We start from the raw sequence: 19,291 nt of genomic DNA on the forward strand, positions 1-19,291 counted from the left end.
GAGTTCCAGCCTGTATAACTGTAAGAAAATAAATACCTATAGTTTAAGCCACATGGTCTATAGTATTTTGTTATGTCTTAACTAGCACACTCAAAAGGATATCTGAATTATGCAATAGTTTATCAAAACCAAATAGAACATAATTTTCATAGCATTTGTTTGATATTCATCTTATTCATCTTTTCTTCCTAGAAAAAATATCTTGGTTTAAGAACTATTTCTTAAAAAAAAAGGAAATAAAAACTAATTTTCCACTGAATCCAGAATCCTGGAACCAAATGACAGACAGCATTCCAACAAGACAGGGCACGAGTTGTGCTGTATTAATAATTCACACTTGCCTTGGCGAGGTGTATCTGAATTAGAGCTCTGTACTGTAACTACTAATGACTTTCTTTAAACAAACACACATATTTACTCAAAATATCTAGTGAGGTAAATTGATTTTTCCCTCTTGAGGAGCTTATAATATCCATATTATTCATTTAGTTCTATTGGTGAAATTTAATGTTAACTGACATGGTTGGTCCCATATGTGGGGCAGTAAATTAATATGTGCAGAAATCTCAAGAGGTGTTATCAGCATAACATGGCTGTTTGCAGCTCTCAAAGGAACTGCCTGGTTCATAGCAAACAATACATTCTTTTACTGAAATAGAACATACTGGAAGAATAACCACAAAGGACATGCAATTCTACTGTACCCGGCCTCTCAATAGCTCATATGCCGTCACACCCAGGGACCACCAGTCTACAGCAAAGGAATAGCCTGCTTCTTTTTTGGAGTTGAACATCTCAGGTGCTGAAAAACAAAGGAAAGTTAGGCAAGGTTTATGCCCTGAGACATTAATAAGCCTATTTTCCCAACATGTTCTCCAGAGAAGAATTGCCAGCATAAAAGGTATAAACACTTTTATGAATGCTTATTGTCCATTGCTAGATTGCTCACAGCAGGCAAAAATTTCTAATTTTCTTAGCTCTTTCAGTAGCCTTCTTCATCAACCAATGCACACAAGCATGTACAGGCCTTAATAGACAAACTCTTCTCTTAGTTAGATCATGCACCTATTTCAAATTGGGTCCTATAGGGTCTCAGATATGTGATTAACTCTGAAATAAAGAAGGCTGAGAAGATGTTGTCTTCATTTGGAAGGCTTGCATTAAAGGATCTAAATTCATATTATGGTTGCAAATAATGCTCAGTATTTGATTCAAGGTACATTGGATTGGCTGTCTATCCTGGAGTCACCTGGGAGCATTTGAAGTCTCTTACTCGGGGCAAGGAAAGGAGAAAGAGGGAGCAGGCGTTCTAGGAAATATAAGGTTTTGAAATAACTGTGGGTCATTCACACCTTGTAACCAGGGTTCTCTGAATTGACCACAAAAAAAGGTAGGGCCACACACAATTGTTCCCCTGGAGATGACTCCTTATTTACACATGCTCTAAGCACTTTGCCACACTGCAAACCTTCTATATATCTTTTCATGAATATTCCTAAACCCTAAGGAGTGGAACAGAGAGAATTAAACACAAAGCAAGGATAGGCATGTTATCTGTTTGTTCAAAATGACATTCCTAGTATCTAATACAGAACCTATCAATCACAGTCCATAAACAGAAATTTGTTATGTGAATGAATGGATAAATCAACTACTTAAGCCACAAGTTAAGATCGTTAGCTCTGGAGCCATTCTTGCTGGTTCCGATTCTGCCTCCACCATTTATTGTGCCCTTGAGCAGGTCAGTTGGCAAAGCATAGCATCCTCATCAGCAAAATCAAAATAATAAGGCAATCTTTACAGAGTTAGAAATTAAACAAGATAATGCATATCAAAGTCTCAGCATAGTGCCTGGCACTTACAAAATGTTCAAACACATCTGGTACTCTTGGAGAGAAGCAAACAACCATGCTAAAAGAGAAATTTACCTAGGCTAAAGGTACACAGGGTTGGTCCTAGGCTGCCTGTAGAAAGATGCTGACTCTGGACATGATATGACATGGGACTTGCATACACTGACTTGTCTGCCTCAAATTCTATGGACAGCATCCAATTAGGAAGGTTGAAGTTAACATCCCAGTGCCCAGGCCTGAACCTGACTCTACGAGCTTGATCCAGCAGGACTAAGTGGGCCTCATACCCTGTGAATTCACTTTTCATGCTTCACTGCATCCTTTCTGCAAGTAGCAGCTCCCAGAGCAGCTGGGAAGATGATGGCCTTGACCTCGTAACATTCCCACAGACAGGATGGAGTGGACTACATTTCTGCTTTCCCCCTTCAATCTCACAGCAGGTCATCTCAGATAGTCCCCCAGGTGACAGGTGACAGACATCTCACTTAGAGAAGCTGCAGACAATTTTGAAGAAAAATCAGACCCATTGTGCTAAGAAAATGCCAAACAAAATAAGCATTACTCTATAAAAGTGGTGTCTTCTGTCGAATTAGATCATCCTTGGACTTATGTGTGTGTTCTTTTTTCTTTCCCAACTTCACAGAGTGATGATTCCTTTCTCTTCTGCTTCCTATATTTTCAGACAGGAAGACATTTGGATGCACATGCATTCACTGGACAAATATTTATGATGTGAGAGGCACTGAGCGATTTTGGGAGGACATTAAGAACAGAAATCATGGAAACATATAAAAGCATAGAGTTGGGACTGGGGTTGTAGCTCAGTAGTGGAGCACTTACCTTGCATGTGTGAGGCATTGGGTTTGATCCTCAGCACCACATAAAAATAAATAAATAAAGGTATTGTGTCCATCTACAGCTAAAAATATTTTTTTTAAAAGCATAGAGTAATCCTTTGGGTTCTCAAATAGCAGAAAAATCAGGGCAGAAAGATACTGAGGAGCCCTTCTTCAAAGAGCCCAACTCCTGAAAAAGAACAAATGGCCTGGGAGAGGTACTACATTTCCTTCAAAAGAGCCACTATATATTTTGCATGGTGTTATTTTTTAAGTAGTTCTATTCAGACATCCAGAAAAGTAATTAGAACATCAAAGGAGGATATAATGATTAGCTTTAAGCAAATGCTCATGCAACCATCACACAATTCAGGAAGTAGAACTTCACCCCCATTTCTATGTCCTGTCCCTCCACTTCCTGAGATCTCACTGTTCTGAACTTTAAGTTAAGGATTTTCTTTATGTTTTCATATAGATTTGCTCTCAATGTATGCATTTCTAAACAATAGTTTAATTCTGCCTATGGGTGAACTAAGGAAATTCCTAGCTGCCTAGCCTTTGATTTATTTCAGTGCTTTATAATAAAGAAAACATTGTTAAAGTGCACAATTTTTTTTCACTCTATTGCCTGTCTTCTTAAATCCCATTCCTTATACTTTTTGGTTTCTTGTTTTTCTTTCTCAATAATATTTAAGATTTGTGCAAACTGCTGCATGCACTTACTGTTTATTCACATTTAAGGCTCTATGAGTATCCCATAACTTACCTACCACTCCTATTATTGATAGCTCTTTTCACCTTAGGAATATTGTGAACAATACTTTTGAAAACATTCCTGTACATGTTAGACACCTATAAGAATCTTTAGGTACATCCCAGTAAGGGGGACTGCTCTGGATGGGGATGTGCATCCTCACATGTACTAAATGATGCCAAACTTTTCACCAATGTGGTTTTGCCAGTTCACATTATGGCCAGCAATGAATCAGAGCTCCTCTGTTCACTTACTTATTCACACTTGATGTTACTGACACTTTGGTTTTTGCAAATCTAGTGAGTATAAAATTATATCTCATTGTGTTTTAAATTGGCATTTCTCTAATTGCTAATAAGCTTGATTACATTTTAATATGTTTATCAGGTATTTGTATTTCCAACCTTTGGTTTTCACATTTAAAAAAAAAAAAAAACCTAGATATTAGGCTGGGTGCAGTAACTCACACCTGTAATCCCAGCAGCTTCGGTGGCTGAGGCAGAAGGAGAGAGTTCAAAGCCAGCCTCAGCAACAGCTAGGCGCTAAGCAATTCAGTGAGACTCTGTCTGAAAATAAAATACAAAATAGGGCTGGGGACATGGCTCAATGGTTGAGTGCCCCTAAGTTCAATCCCAGAACCAAAAACAAACAAACAAACAAAATTAAAAAAACAAACCTAGACATTAGATTTTGGTCAGGATATAAAGAAAGGGCCCCAAACTAAATCTATAAACTTAATATATTAGGAATAATGCATGAATGAACTTTACAAAAATGATTCTAAATTTCATTTACACAAAAAATAGGGATAATAAAGATTTTTGAAAAAGTATAAAGAACTTGCATCCCATGTGTTAGTCTATATTATAAAATCATGATAATTAAGATTTGAAAGACTCAGAGAGTATTGATTTAAATACATAAAGTTATTTAGTTTATAAAAAATATATTTCTTTGTTTATTTTTTATTTTTTTAATTTGTTCTTTTTAGTAATACATAATAGTAGGATGCATTTTGGCCTATCATACATGTATAGGAATACATTTCAAATCAGCATGGGAAGAGTCTTATTTAATACCTTGTTCCAAAATAATTATTTAATAATCTAACAAAAATAAAGTCAGATACTTTCCACATATGTTTAAACAAATAGTGAATAACCGGATTGTTACATAAAGTTATTAAAATCTGGATGTAAGATGGTATTTATAAGAATAGCATCAAAGATAGAAATCATAAAGCACAAAGATGAGGAGACTACAGATAAGGTTCAGTGTTGGAACATGTGCAAGGCCCTGGGTTCAATCCTCAGTACTCCACCCAGAAAAAGATAGTATGAGAAATTTGACGATATTAAAAATAACTTATTTATGTTAAAAAAGGTCATAAAAAGCCAGGTGCATTGGCACACACCTGTGATCTCAGCAACTCAGGAGGTTGAAAGTACAGGGCCTCAGAAACTTAGGGAGACCTTGTCTCAAATAAATAAATAAATAAATAAGAGAGGCTGAGAATATGACTCAAGGTAAAGTGCCCCTGGATTTGATTTCCAGTATCAAAAAAAAAAAAAACAAAAAAAACCCTAAAAGTGAGAGATCATATTTGTACCAATAACTTATAACAAATATAATACATTAGAATTTAAGTATTCATAATATACTAAGGCAAAACTTTGTTGTATAACCAATAAGAAATAACAGAAAAGGAAAAAAATATTAATACCCATTGAAGACAGGCAAAGAATCTGTATACGCAATTTACAAAAGAAGAGAATGAAATGTAATTTTGGTCGGTACGAGTGGGGTTGGGGTCCTGAGGATTGAACTCAGGGGCACTCGACCACTGAGCCACATCCCAGGCCTATTATGTAATTAATTTAGAGACAGGGTCTCACTGAGTTGCTTAGGACCTCATGGTTGCTGAGGCTGGCTTTGAAATCTCGATCTTCCTGTCTCAGCCTCCTGAGCCACTGAGATTACAGGTGTGCACCACTGCACTGGGCTGAAAAGTAATTTTAATATTACAATGTGGTATCATTTTTGCTTATTATTTTGGGAAATTAAATATATGTTATATCAGTGGCAAAGATCAGGGAAATGACTGTCTCACGTACTTCCAGTGTAAGTAAAAATAAACACGAACTTTCAGAAGGGAAATGCATAAACATGCATATATATCTTTCAATCAAAAATTAATTAAATTTAGTTGACAAGTAAAAATAATATGTGTGTGTGTTTATTGTGTATGACATGATATTCTGAAATATATATATATTACAGAATGGTCAAGATATTTAACGTATCCGATACCTGATACCTCACATACCATGTTTTTTGTGATGAGAACACATAAAATTTACTCTCAGTGATTTTTTTTTTTGAGAGAGAGAGAGAATATTTTAATATTTATTTATTTTTTTTAGTTTTTGGCAGACATAACATTTTTGTTTGTATGTGGTGATGAGGATCGAACCCGGGCCGCATGCATGCCAGGCGAGCGTGCTACCACTTGAGCCACATCCCCAGCCCCACTCTCAGTGATTTTTAAGAATAAAATACATTGTCATTTTTTGATGGAAATTTATCACAAACAAATGATTAAGTTGCAGAAAATTATTCTACTAATAGAGTTTTACTACAAAATTATGTTTCTTATATACATAATCTAAATATTTATTTATTTCAAATGAGAACAAACTAATGTTCAATAGTAAGGAATAGGTTAAATAAATTTTGGTGCCATCCTCTATAAAATATGTCCATTAAAAACAATAGTTAAGGGGCTGGTGAAGTAGCTCAGTGGAAGAGCACTCGTCTAGCATGCTTGAGGCCCTGGGTTCAATACTCAGCAATGCAAAAAAAAGGAAAGAAAAAGATAGTTATATTTACTGGCATGAGAAAGTAAGCAGTGTCAGTTGTCAAGATCTAAACTCTGGAGTCAAGACAAATGGGCTTCAGCAGAGGCGTGTTTACTGACTTGAACAAAAAGGCAGTATAGCAACATGTTGAGTTAGGGCTCTGAGCTGAGCCTAGTGGTGTGCACCTGTAACCCCAGATATTTGGGAGGCTGAGGCACAAGGACTACAAGTTTGAGGTCATTTAGTGAGACTCTGTCTCAAAATAAAATTTAAAAAGAGCTAGGGATGTAGCTCAGTGGTAGAACACCCCTGATCCCTGGTACCACCATGAAAGAAGGAAAGAAGGGAAGGATGGTTGGATTTGGGTGCTGGCATCAGATCATTATGTTGCAGCTAAAATTTTCTAGCTGCTCAGCTGCCTATCTCTAAAGTAGGAATAACAATCATTCTTGCCTCACAGAACGGATTCTAATTTAAATAATGTAATGCATGCACAGAGAATAGGACTCAGCATGTGAGGAGAGCTCAGTGCATGTAAGGCATTATAGTTTTATCATTGTTATCTTCTTCAATGTCCCAAGCTAGATGCATCCAGACTTGGGCTTAATTTCATCCTCTGTCAATCACTTGCCATATGGTTATGATTCTATCACTTCCTCTCTCATTGAGCCTGATTTTTAGTCTATGAAATAATAATAATAGTAAAACCTATTTCATAGGGTTGTTTAGAGAATTTAATGATATAATGAATGTTAAAAACCTAGTGAAGTTTTTGGTACATCAAAAATGCTCACTATGTGATTCTATTATTGTTTTTACTACATTATGAAGTGAAAATTTACATTGAAGAAATTTAGCATGATCCCATTTAAAAACAAATGTGTGTATATGTTTGAACATACAAGAAAAGAAGATCTATAAGGGAGCTATACACATCTATTGGTAGAAGAGTTAACTTATTTTCCCTTTTGCTTATCAGTATTTTATACTTTTTCCATAGTGACATTATGAACACACACGCACCACATGCATGCACACACACACACACACTTTTATATATAAAGAATGTTTTAATCAGCAAAATTCCAAGTGATCTGGATTACATTCACACAGATGTAAGATTGTGGGGAGCAGGAAGGACTAGAGTGATCAGTGGGGTATGGAGGTAGGAGATTATGAAATGTGAAAAGCAAAGCTTCCTTGCTGTGTTGGAGGTAGTAAAGACTTGGCAGAAAGATTATTCTCCTTTCAGAGTTCAGTAATGCTCCATGCCATGCTTAGCTCCTCATTCTACTAGATGTGGTCCATCTGCTAACCTTCATTTAGCATTTATTTCCTACTTTTATTTCTTCTATCTTTTTAGATTGTTTACTTTCTGGTTAATTTCTAATTAGTATGCTACATAATCACTGTAAAGAGGGCACTGATGAATGCCTGTTAGGTAGATTTTACCAAATTATAGGGTACATAATTTTTAAAAAGGGAAAACAGGCTTCAACCTACAACTGCCCTTTGAAAGACTTCTATGTAAAAACCAAAGACAAGGGCACCTCTGGATAAAGAGATATGCTATGATAGTCAAATATTCATTTTTGAATAAACTAAGGAACATTTCCAACATGGTAGCCTAAGTTGGCTTAGAACCATTTAAGAACTACAAATAGCAATATTTAAATATATTCTCTATCTCTATCTCTTTCAAGTGAGAAACCTGAGTTTGACTTAAATCTAAGCTTCTTCATGCTTAGATAAGTAATTATTAGCCATGTGATCTTTGGCAGATTACTTAGTTTCTGATTGTCTTCAATTTAAAATAATGACAAGTCTAGTCTGTCTCACAGGGCTATTGGGAAAAGGAAATGAATAAATGAATATAAAACATTTAACACATTGTTTGGGCTACAGAAAGATCTCAATAAATATTGTCAAATTGTTAACATAAGGGGGAAAGTAGGGAGGTGTATGAAGTCTTGCCTATATTCCAATTTCATAGCTCCATCTTATGAAAAGACTAGAATTACCAATTTTGAAAAAAAAATTGGATTACAAAGATATTGTAGCTAAAATCACTGAGGAGAAAGAAAGGTGGCCTCCCTTTCCCCTCACCATGGAAACCAGCCCTAGAAAACCCAGATGCACATTTTCTGATTTGGCTCCAAGAAAATAGCCCTTAGTATGGAAACGCAGGAAACCTGGGGAATAAACTCATCAGACCAGCAGGCTTGGATATTCCCTTTTATCATTTAAGCGCCATGGGTTTTAGATGGAAAATTGGCTGAATTATATGTGTCCATTATTTTAGAAGTGACAAAAGAGATTTATTCCCCTCACTGGTAATTGAAAGCCATGAAATTTCCAGTTGTTCAAATATCATATAAAATTAGGTTCATTTTTTCCCCCATATATTTCTTTCTCTTGACAGTAAGGTGGCCCTTCATAGAGAGGTTCTCTTATCCTCTTTCTCTCATTACAGAGGAAGAGAATGAAATATTATAAGAAATTGGCATGGTCTTTGTCCTTGATTTTTAAGTTCACCTATTTTGCCTGTGAGTTACTCTAACTGTATCTGGCTATACAACTGATTCCACCCTGACTTAACCCAACTAGTTTAAACAGCAGCATCACCTGCTTTAACATCTTAATTAGGAAAGAATCAGGAGTAGCTCTTATTCTTCTGTCATCTGCCAGCAAGGGTGCAGTGTCTGAGCTCCTGTTTTCTGGATAGGGGCTCCTCTAATGATAGCTCAGTCTATGGCCTAAAAAACTATAATTGCTTTTGCTTATTACAGCACCGACTTTACACAGTTTAAAATGCAGTCCTGTGAATTTTGAAACTAATCTCATATCTGACTCAAAGCTCCTCCACTCACTCCACAGGACTGGATTCTGCAGCTTTGGTGTGGAGATGGAGGATTGATCTGGTGCTACACATCAGTTTCCTACAAAGCACTGTTTGTTTGGGGATGTGAACGAGGAATAGCCGAGGCAGAGGGAACCGAACATAAATGTGCTGACTCTACCACAGGTTTGGCCAAGGTTGTCAATCCTCCACACTGGAACTACCTACCCAGCTTTAAAACCAGCTGATTCCTTGGGCTACGTCCTCAGAGAGTGTGACATAGTCAAGGTGTCTTGGGACTGTTGGTGTCCCATTCTGATGGGAGCCTCCGTTCCTTCCAGCCTATACCCCCGCACTGTGGGAGCATGGCTTGTAAAGCTAGATCGCATCCTCTAGCTGCTCCCCTAAATAGGTTCACAGCCACTACATACCTCCATCTCCTGGAGTAAGGAGTAAGACTTTTTCCCAAACTCATCAACCCTCCATGGGAAACTAGGCCCTGTTAGCTTAGTTAGGGACCAATCCTCAAGTCCAATGACTAAACAGCCATGTAACCAAGAATGGAATGCCGGACCCCTCTTCTTGTTGTCACCCCAAGAATTTACAGATCATTAGTTGAGATCTGACTCATTTGCCTTTGGAATAGTAAGAAAGAATAATTCAGAGTAATGAATGTGCCCCAAAGGATTACAGTTTGCTTCATGTTTTTTTTTTTTTTTAAGGTGAACAGAACTAAGACAAGTTCTGCTAAAACACTACCTATAAAGAGAAAGCAGCCTCTAACAACTCATACAAGAATTTTTAGTTGATTTGTTTCTAAAATTAAATGTGAAACCTCACTGGTAATTTGCCACCTATGCCTACCCTATTCCTTACCCCTTAACAATTGCAAATATCAAGATGAACATAATTCCTCGATTCACTGCAAACGATATTATGTGAAATCGTTTAATCTGTCTGAGGAAGAATTCTCTCATCTTTAAAAAGAAGAAGTCATGGAATTGTGGCAAATAAATTGAATCTAAAATTATAACTGGGTACACTTTACAGTCCTACGCATGTAATGCAGTTTTATGTAAATGAATAGTTAAAATGATTCTTTTATCACTTATTACCAATCTACTACTTCTTCCTTTGTTGTTTCATTGTATTTTTATCATCTCCTCCCACTGTATGTATGCTGCATGAGGTGGAGACCTTGTGTGTGTTGCTCACTACAGGTTCACAAGCATCTAAAGCCCCAAGGACACACAATGAGAATTAGTGGACACTAATTGAATTAATTAATATTTTTGTAAAGAAGTGGGAAAAAAAACCTATCTTAATTAGTGCTTTCAAAATGATATCCATGGCCCTCCTGAATTCAGATCGCCCTATGTACTTGCTGATAGAGAACAGTGAGGTTCACCTCAGACCTATCAAATCAGAAGCTCCCTGGGTAAAGTCAGAGGGGAACTTGTCCATTCTCATTGCAAGTCCCCTGCAGTAAATGTTGTCTACAGGAATGAGAAACTATAAAGTTTTGCTCTTAGAAATTATGGCCACTCATGAGGCCCATACCCATGTAAGGCTTGGTGCCGGCCATGGTGGTGATTCGCATCTCCTTGGGCAGCATGGCAGCAATGTTGAAATCTGTGATGTGCACGTGTCCTGGGGAGAGAGAAAGACCACAGAGATGTTAGGTCCCATTCAACCCAGTGACATAATCGTTTGTCTAACTGAAAGCATTTGTAAACTTAGTCTTTCTTATATGCTGGGTACAGGAAATAAAAGCTTACTTATTCCATTCTCACGGCCACCATGGTCTTAAACCAGCAACTCCTCAGAAGCCAGAGCATGACAGGGCATTGACTAGTCGCTGCTTTGAACTTGAAGTTCAACCTCCAAATATCTTAACCTTGGTAGTTGAGTTCATGTTCTGGTAATTCTACTTAGGCAAATTTTGTCTATTGGCAGCATTTTAAGTTGTTTAGGCTATGAGTATCAAGAGTGAGACAGCCAAGAGCTATTCAAAGTGTCACAATCCCAAAGTACTACAAGCCAGCAAAAGCATGGGTATGTATATTTTTAGCCAGGAAAGAATTCTTGTTCTCCTTGTTTTTCTGAAATGCTTTGTCTGCTTGTTTGTTTGCTGTTGGAAGAACTCAAGTTGCCACACCATCAATCCCCAACCAAGTAAATATTATAAATGGAAATCAGGGGGCAAAAAAAAAAAAATCAACTTTCATTTTTAAAGGGACTCTGAGGAATACTAGACTGGGGTCCAGGAGACCTGGCCTCTGCCTGAAAACCACCCCTAGCACATAGTACATTTTATATCCTTTTCCTAGGTTGGGCCTAAATTTTTGTTTATTAAAAAAAAATGGGTAGATAAGATGGTCTCTAGGGTTTCTCTCAGCTATAACATTCATGGTGACACAGTATGGTTCTAACACTTAAGTTTGTCAGGAACACACTCTACAAAGTGTCTAGGGTCCCTGCATTTATAGCAAGAAAGAAAAGAGCAGTGCAGGAAGCCAAGGCAACCACACGAACATCTGCCTTCAGAGGATCTTGAAGGGTCTGCATTTCCAGTTATATGTGTCAGTGGCTTTGATGAGTCCAAGATGCAACTGGAGGATGGGGTCCAGTTCTTTTCCCATGGTCTATAGTTCTCACTCCCCACAGTCTGCTCTCTGATAATATTTAGTCCATGGCTAAGGATAAATCTCACTGCCTTCACCACGGGGGTTTTATTTTGTGCAGAAACTGTGTTTTCTTTTTGTTTATGTGATGATATTTTTAAAAAGTAAAAGTAGCACTCATCTAATTAAAAATTAAGGTATTCTTGCCTTAATGGCACCAATGGGTGATTTCAACCACTCTCTCCCTATGACAGTTTATAGCTTTTTTTTTTTTCCTGCACCCTTTTTTTTCTCCCTATGGTTTACACTTAAAGCACCAGACAGTAGTTCATAAGGTTTGATGCAGATTAGGTGGGCCTGGAAGATTTGTGGTTAACAACTTGTTCTCTGGAATCAGACTGCATGGCCTTAGGCCTAGTTTCTACTACTAACCAGCTGTGTGACTTTCAAAAGATCACTAGGCCCTCTAACAATAGCAAGGTTCTCAGAAGGTATGGCTACAGGGAAAATGAAATAAATTAATGACTCTGGGAGATTTAGCACAGCATTTGGCAGAAAGTAAGTGTTTTGTTGTTGATATTTATCATTATTAGAAATTTCAGTGTAGTTTTGCAAAACACATATGCCTGGACTTTACTCTCTTGAGAATCTAATTCAGTAGGATAGGTAGAAGAGTTGGGCCTCAAATTTCACAGTTGATTCAGAGGAGGAACAGCAACCTTCTTCTCTTGCCTGAGTAGATTTTCTAAGCTTAGTCCTAAGATTATCTATGCTAGTGCAGAAGTAGAAGGTAAAATATGTCAAGACAACCGGATTCCCACAGACCAGGAGCATCAGTCATCTGGGAGCTTGTTAGAAATGCAAATTCTTGGGTTACCTCCAGCCTTACTGAATCAGAAACTCTGGGGCTGGGGCTCTGAGTTTAAACAAACTCTCCAAGTAATTTCAAAACCTCGTAAAATCTGAGATCACTGTTTGAAAGACGACTTGGCTTAATAAAAGGAACAGACCCTAGGAAATATTCATTATATATTTGTTGAATTTGAGAGTTGAATGTTTGTCTTTTAACTATTTACATTAGTCTGATTAATTCAGCTCTTAAAATGCTGTCACATGAAGTTTTTCCTTTAACTCAGTGAGGTGTTTCCTATTTTATACATGAATTGTTTGTGCTATGTCCACAGGGCTCAGTAGTACCAGAGTTCAAGTTAAGATCTAGAATTTGTTGTAGAGCCGCTCAGGTGGGAGTTATGAGATTGGCAGAAGCTTTCTGTATTATATCATATCCTGAAAGAACTACTTCTTGACTGGCTCAGAGTTGTTGGGTTTTTTTGTTTGTTTTTTTGTTTTGTTTTGTTTTGTTTTGTTCTCCTGCCAGAATGCCTCATAAAAAATGTACAGGAGACATTTGAGGGCCAGGATCTATAGGAAGTTTTAGTCTAGTGCTCTTGGGCTGAACATTGAAATCAGAGTTTTACAAGGCCCACAGATGGTGGCCCTTCGGCCTCAGCTCCCCCAGCTATTACTACACTTTGCTTCTGCTCACCCTGGTGACCAAACCACCAGGTTCCATTCTGGGCTGCAAAAGTGAATTTGAGTGCTGGGTCACAGGGGAGGGTTCAGCCTCCTGCTATTAAAGTGCACAAGAACCATCTGCAAAGCACTTTCCTAGTATGAAGTTTTTCAGGTACAGGCTAAGAACTTCCTGATCCAGCGCCCTGCCGGAGGTGGGTGCCTTTCCTTTTTGCCTCTGTGGCTTGAGACAGGATCCCCTTAAAATCTATATTCATCTTACTGAGTCATTGAATTTAGCCATCCTTGTTCTCATGGTCTGCACTCTGACCCTTCCTGCTCAGCGCAAGGTCCTTTCTTATTAGCGTGGGACTCTGGAGCACCATAATCAATCAGTTGTCATGGCCCTCAACTTTAACTCTTTCCTATTTGCAAGTGTTCAAAGTATGCACCTCACATTTTACCTACAATGCTTTTTGAAAAAATATTTATTTTTTAGTTGTAGTTGGACACAATACCTTCATTTCACTTATTTATTTTTATGTGGTGCTGAGGATCCAAACCAGGGTCCTGCACATGCTAGGCGAGCGCTCTACCGCTGAGCCACAACCCCAGCCCTACAATGCTTTTTAAAAAGGCATATCCTTAGGTACTACCTGAGACTTAATAAATCAGATTATTGTGGGACTGGGTACAGTATTCTGCATTACATATGCTTTAAAAAGACACCACCCACTTGATTTTTAGGCACACTTTGGGATGCTGTGGGAGAGAAGCCATTAATATAACAGGCTCAGTTCTTCCTCATCCCCAGATTGAGGTTTTGCCTTTTCTCTTTAGATGATATAAGAAACCTAAATTAGAAGATTCCATAATTGTCATAGTCTCTGATATGCCAGACATATATTATTGTTCATCTGAATGCAGCATTTATTTCTTCAATAATTAAAGCACAAGAATATTAGACATTATGGAATTGATAGAATTGGCTGATGTCCTTAAATTGGTAGAATGTGAAAATATGTATCAGGACAGTTCATTATGAGTCATCCAAGACCTGCCTGAACTAGTAAATAAAACCCCTGAGAAGAACAGTGGCAGGTATTCTCTACATTAAAAACATTTTTTTCTAGTCCAATTCAGATGGACAAGGAATGTTCATTCACATGCTGGTAAAAGTTGATATTGCAATCAACTCTAATAAATGTCAATATTTTTTAGCAACCACCAGTAATATGAATCAATACGAATAAATAAAACAAAGTGCTTGCCTGTCACTGAGTGGTGTAGGTTAAAAAATAAGCTGCATAGTGTAATACACAGCTCACTTGGAAAGATGAGTATAGGAAGTGTACAAAAAAAAAGAAAAAGATTTTAGCAAAAGCTATGTAAAAGCCCCATGGGATGGCCTGTCAAGAGTGAAATAGAATTATGGAGGGAAAAGATGAACAAAGCTTTCAAATTAGAGCTCCATATAGAAAAATCACACTAGGCATTGATTTGTGGTCCAGCTGATTCTCATAAGAACAACTACACAATCACCTGGAGGGGGAGCTCAGGAATTTATTCATTTAAAATTGGTTAATTATGGTCCCTGAACAAAGTCTGAAGTCCTAGTTTTTCAGAATCTAAATAAATAGAAATGAACTTCAAAAATATATTTTTTTTCCAGAAAGGGACTCCTAGGACAATGTTTAGAGAATGGCTTTCAATCTTATTTATTGGGATGGTTCTATTCCATTCCTATACAATCCTTCCCAAAGCAATTTTTCTTTTATAAGCAGGAGCAATTCTCCAGTCAAGTTCAGGATGGGACTATAATAGAGAAAAGCCTCCTTTGAATTCATTGTTCAAGCCCAAAACTTGAGAGTGAAAGGGGTCATCGTAAATAATACACCAGAAAACAGGTGTGCACTGGAACTGTCTCTCAGGCAGATTGGGGTGGCAGCTCCTAATTCCTAAGCAACAGAGCCTCAGCCCCACCAAGACTAGACCAAAGAGGTCACCAACAGTGGCCTTAGCCTATTGTGCACATGCAGGAAATCAGGATGGGAGACTGAAGGTGGAGTTACCTGAGGGTTAAGAATTAAATGAAAAATGTTAAGCCAAGATGTAACAAGTAGATAAGCAGAATCTTTGGCATGTTGCTCCTAAAATCAAAATAATTATTTTAGAAAGACAAGTAAGTACTCTGTCTGTTACGACTTGATGCATATCAGATATATCCTGTCATATATATAGTCACAAAAAAACAAGATGTAGTCCAGGTTTCCTTCTCCAGAACAGAAAGCCTCTACTACCTCATTGGAATCGTACTCATAGTTAACTTTTATTGAGTGATTTCTTTGCAGCAGACATTGCATTAAGCACTTTATAAATATTATGTTGGTTGGTTTTCACAATGACCCTAAGAAGTAAGTATTCGTTTGATCCTGAAAAAAAAAAAAAAAAAAAAAAAAACCTAAAACACAGAGGATGTTTAGGTACCATGTTGAAACTCATAGCTAGTGAGTGAGCAAACTGGGTTTGGAAGAAAGACAATCTGACTCCAGAATCCTCCTCTTAACTACACTATAACAGAATCCATATTTTACAAGGGAAGTCTCTAAAGGTGATTAAACTTGATGATTAATTGATTTCTCCACCTGCTTCCTCATCTATAATTACCAAGTTGCCAAGAAAATAATGGGAAGGAAAAAGTTGACGGAAGGAGAGTAGGTACCCTCGTGGTGGAAATAAGATGAAGCCAAGTCTGAGACCCAAGACTAAAACACTGTTCTTGGAATGAAAGACAAATCTTAAAAGCTTTTGGCTGATAAGATCAGTCTGCCTCTACTCAGAGCTTCTGAAAATGATAGAGCAACAAGTGTGTTATGGTTTGGATCTGAAAAGTCCACCAAAGGCCCAGGTGTTGAAGGCTTGGTTCCCAAAGCAGTGATGACCTAAGGTGGGGCTTTGAGAAAATGATTGGATCATTAGGGCTCTGTCCTCATCAGTGGATTAATCCATTGACAGATGAAAGCCAGAGAAAACAGAATATAACAGAGTAGTATCATCAAGCTCTAGGCAGGTAGGGCATGGTTTGGAGGAATGAGATCACTGGGTGCATGCCTTTTGGGACATGTCCTGGGCTCCTTCCTCCCCACCCTTCTGTTTCCTGGCTGCCACAAATTGAGCAGCTTTCTTCCACCATGCCCTTTCACCTCAGGCCCAAAGCAATGGAGCTGGCCAACCATGGATGAATACCTTTGAAGTTGTGAAATTAAATAAGTCTTTCCTCCTTGAGGTTGTTTTCATCAGGTATTTGGCCACAGTGATGACAAGCTGACTAACTCAAGATACCATGCACAAAGTCGTCTGGGGGGGGGGTGGTGGCAAATGAGGACTAAACCACTCTAGTTGACCAACATGCTAGACCAGCCTTGTGCTGTTAGAAAGCTGGAAGCACTTTTTTCCTTTCTTGCTAAAAGGTGACCTCAATAGGTCACATTTCCACAATTATGAGACTTCACAGGGTGTATGTAAAACCAAACAAGAGATGAAGTTACATCCTACTCCAGGCAGGAATAGCTGGTATTTTTCATGAAAGTCACCTTCATGCTAAGTCTCAACATTGCTCACATTTTTCTGAGACTCTGTTCCCAAATGTCAGAAGCAGTAAAGGTAAAGAAGAAATAAGGTACTGGAAGAAAGTGGAAAAAATCTTTTTAGACAGTCCATAAATAAATAATGACCCTGAGCTTTGAGATTAGAGGTCATACACAAAAGTGTTTCTTAGCCCTCTGAGCTCAGGTGGGGTCTGACAAATCTGGTTTAAAACTGAACTGGGTAAATAAATAATGAGCAATAGATGGTACTTGGAGTTTCAGTCCCACTTTCAAGTCCTGAATGAGTAGAGAGCTTTGTAGATTTAGGACTCTCATCTAGCAGCTTTCTGGATATAGAACATGACATTATTGCCATGGTAACATTTATAACATTCAGTCTATGCGCCTACAGGTCTTCCTTGGTGTAGTACCAAATGTACATGAAAACAAATATGAAGAGACTCTCCGCATGTGGTCACTGTTGACAAAAGCTTGTTCCTGAAGATATCTAATCAGTTTTTAAACTTCAGGCTTTCATTTACACCTTCACGATTGTTGCCACATCCTATATCAAGTTGGGTATCATATACATATGTAACTCTAATTACTTCATATTTTCTCTAAACCCACTGATATTTTTAACTAAAAGGTTTTTTTAATAGAATGCTTAATATCCCTCTACAATGTAAAAGTAATTTGCCTTGATAAGAAGGAAAGTGTACATGTAGACACAATGACAAAATGATATCACTAATTTGGTGTAGACTGATATCTACCAAAGGCTCTAAGCTTGAGAACTGCTCTGTCTTTATGAAGAAAAAAAAAAAAGGGAGGTGATTGTGTATAATACAATATTAAGGCAAACTAAGACCAAAACAACTTGTGATGGTTTTCTTGAAGAGAAGTAATCATGGAAGAATAAGTAGAGAATGACTTTCTCATTACATACATTCAATATCATCTAAGGGTGTTTTGTTGTACGAGCTACTACTATAAATCATAGTTTCCCCACATTGTCCCTCCTACCCATAAGATGGAGTTTATACATATAACTCAACTGCATCAAGCAAGACACCTTTTCCATCAGTGATATTCCTTTGCTGGGGAGAATGACTTGTTTTATATGCATGCCATGCAACTGATTGCAAATAGATCATTTACTCACCATGTTCATCAAGTAAAATATTGTCCGGCTTCATATCCCTAGGAAAGTAAAAAGAGAAAGTTGTTCATAATAAAACAAACAGAGCTAAAGGATAAAGGTGAAAGTGCTGAACAATGCTAATTAGAGCTGAAGCCAAAGGACTGCATCACTCACCATCTCCTCTAATCTGAGGCAATTACTGCTACTATCCCTAGTTTGCAGATCTGAAAACTGAGGCTTCACTCAAGGTCAAAGAGCCATTAAAGGAAAGAGCTGGGCTCTGGACCTAGGTCTCTCTCATTCAAAAATTCAAACTCTTAACTGCTGTTGCATATTGTATCTAAGCATGTAATTATTAGTCCATAGGATTATATGAGGCATTTCAAATGCCATAAAGTAGCACTAGTAAGATTAGTCATCATTTTCCTATGTAACCCAGAGTTACAGAAATGATGTAAACTTAAAGACCTTATAAAACAGGGGAAATGTGGTTATATTTTAAACTTGTAGAGTTTATACATTTTTTTAGGATGATGGTTTAAAGTCCACAAGTTACTTAGTAATTATTCTTGGGGTAAAGAGACCAATCTTCCATGCACTGGTATATGGCATGATGACCTAGTTATCATACTTCAGTATCACATATTGAAAATCTGATAAAAGAGTAGATTTCAGGTACCTTCACCACAAAGAAAGAAAAGTAACCGTGTGAGGAGATGGATATGTTAATTTGCTTGATAATACTATTCATTATGTAGATGTCTATCAAAGCATTGTACTGTATACCTTAAATATGTATACCATTTTTTATTTTAAAAAAATTGAAAAAGAAAAATAACAAAATAAAAATAAAAACAAAAACCAATCCATAGGGGGGAACAAAACCCTCTCTCTTCCAATAAAGATAGAAGGCTAATGTAAGAGTAATGGCCGACAGAGTTTTCAAAACACTTGTGTAATGATTATAATTGTAAGCAGTACTCCTCAATTAGAAAACAGCATTGTGGTTCATGACAGACCTCCCTTCTCTACTCTCAGATTTTCAGTCCCCTTCCCTAATGTACCATTAAAGCCCTTCAGCCTAGATTCATAAAAGCCATTAGGAAAGAAATTCTGAAACAGGGTTGGGAACACATTTTCAGTCTGGTCAAGTGGCTTTTGTGTTACTAGAATAAAAAAGTGACCTTGGTCTTTGATAGACCAAGACTGCCGGCATCTTCTTTTCTTGGCAATAATGACTAATAATCCCTCACTCAAAAACAGAAACAAGAATATGGCACACCA

At 37.5% G+C, this 19,291-nt stretch overlaps 1 protein-coding gene across 1 annotated transcript in view; it reads right to left on the reverse strand.

Moving 5' to 3' along the window:
- Positions 1-19,291, reverse strand: part of Stk32a (serine/threonine kinase 32A) — a 123,535-nt gene that overhangs the window by 16,492 nt on the left and 87,752 nt on the right. The window contains exons 6-8 of the mRNA XM_046460396.2: positions 18,029-18,066; positions 10,701-10,790; positions 705-802 (exon numbers count right to left, since the gene is read on the reverse strand). Of these exons, the coding sequence (XP_046316352.1) occupies positions 705-802; positions 10,701-10,790; positions 18,029-18,066 (226 nt within the window). The remainder of the gene's footprint in view (positions 1-704; positions 803-10,700; positions 10,791-18,028; positions 18,067-19,291) is intronic.

The sequence above is a fragment of the Marmota monax genome, unplaced genomic scaffold, assembly GCF_021218885.2.
Source record: "Marmota monax isolate L192 unplaced genomic scaffold, Marmota_monax_Labrador192_F-V1.1 WCK01_AAM20220418_F8-fsc00006, whole genome shotgun sequence".
Classification (NCBI taxonomy): domain Eukaryota; kingdom Metazoa; phylum Chordata; class Mammalia; order Rodentia; family Sciuridae; genus Marmota; species Marmota monax.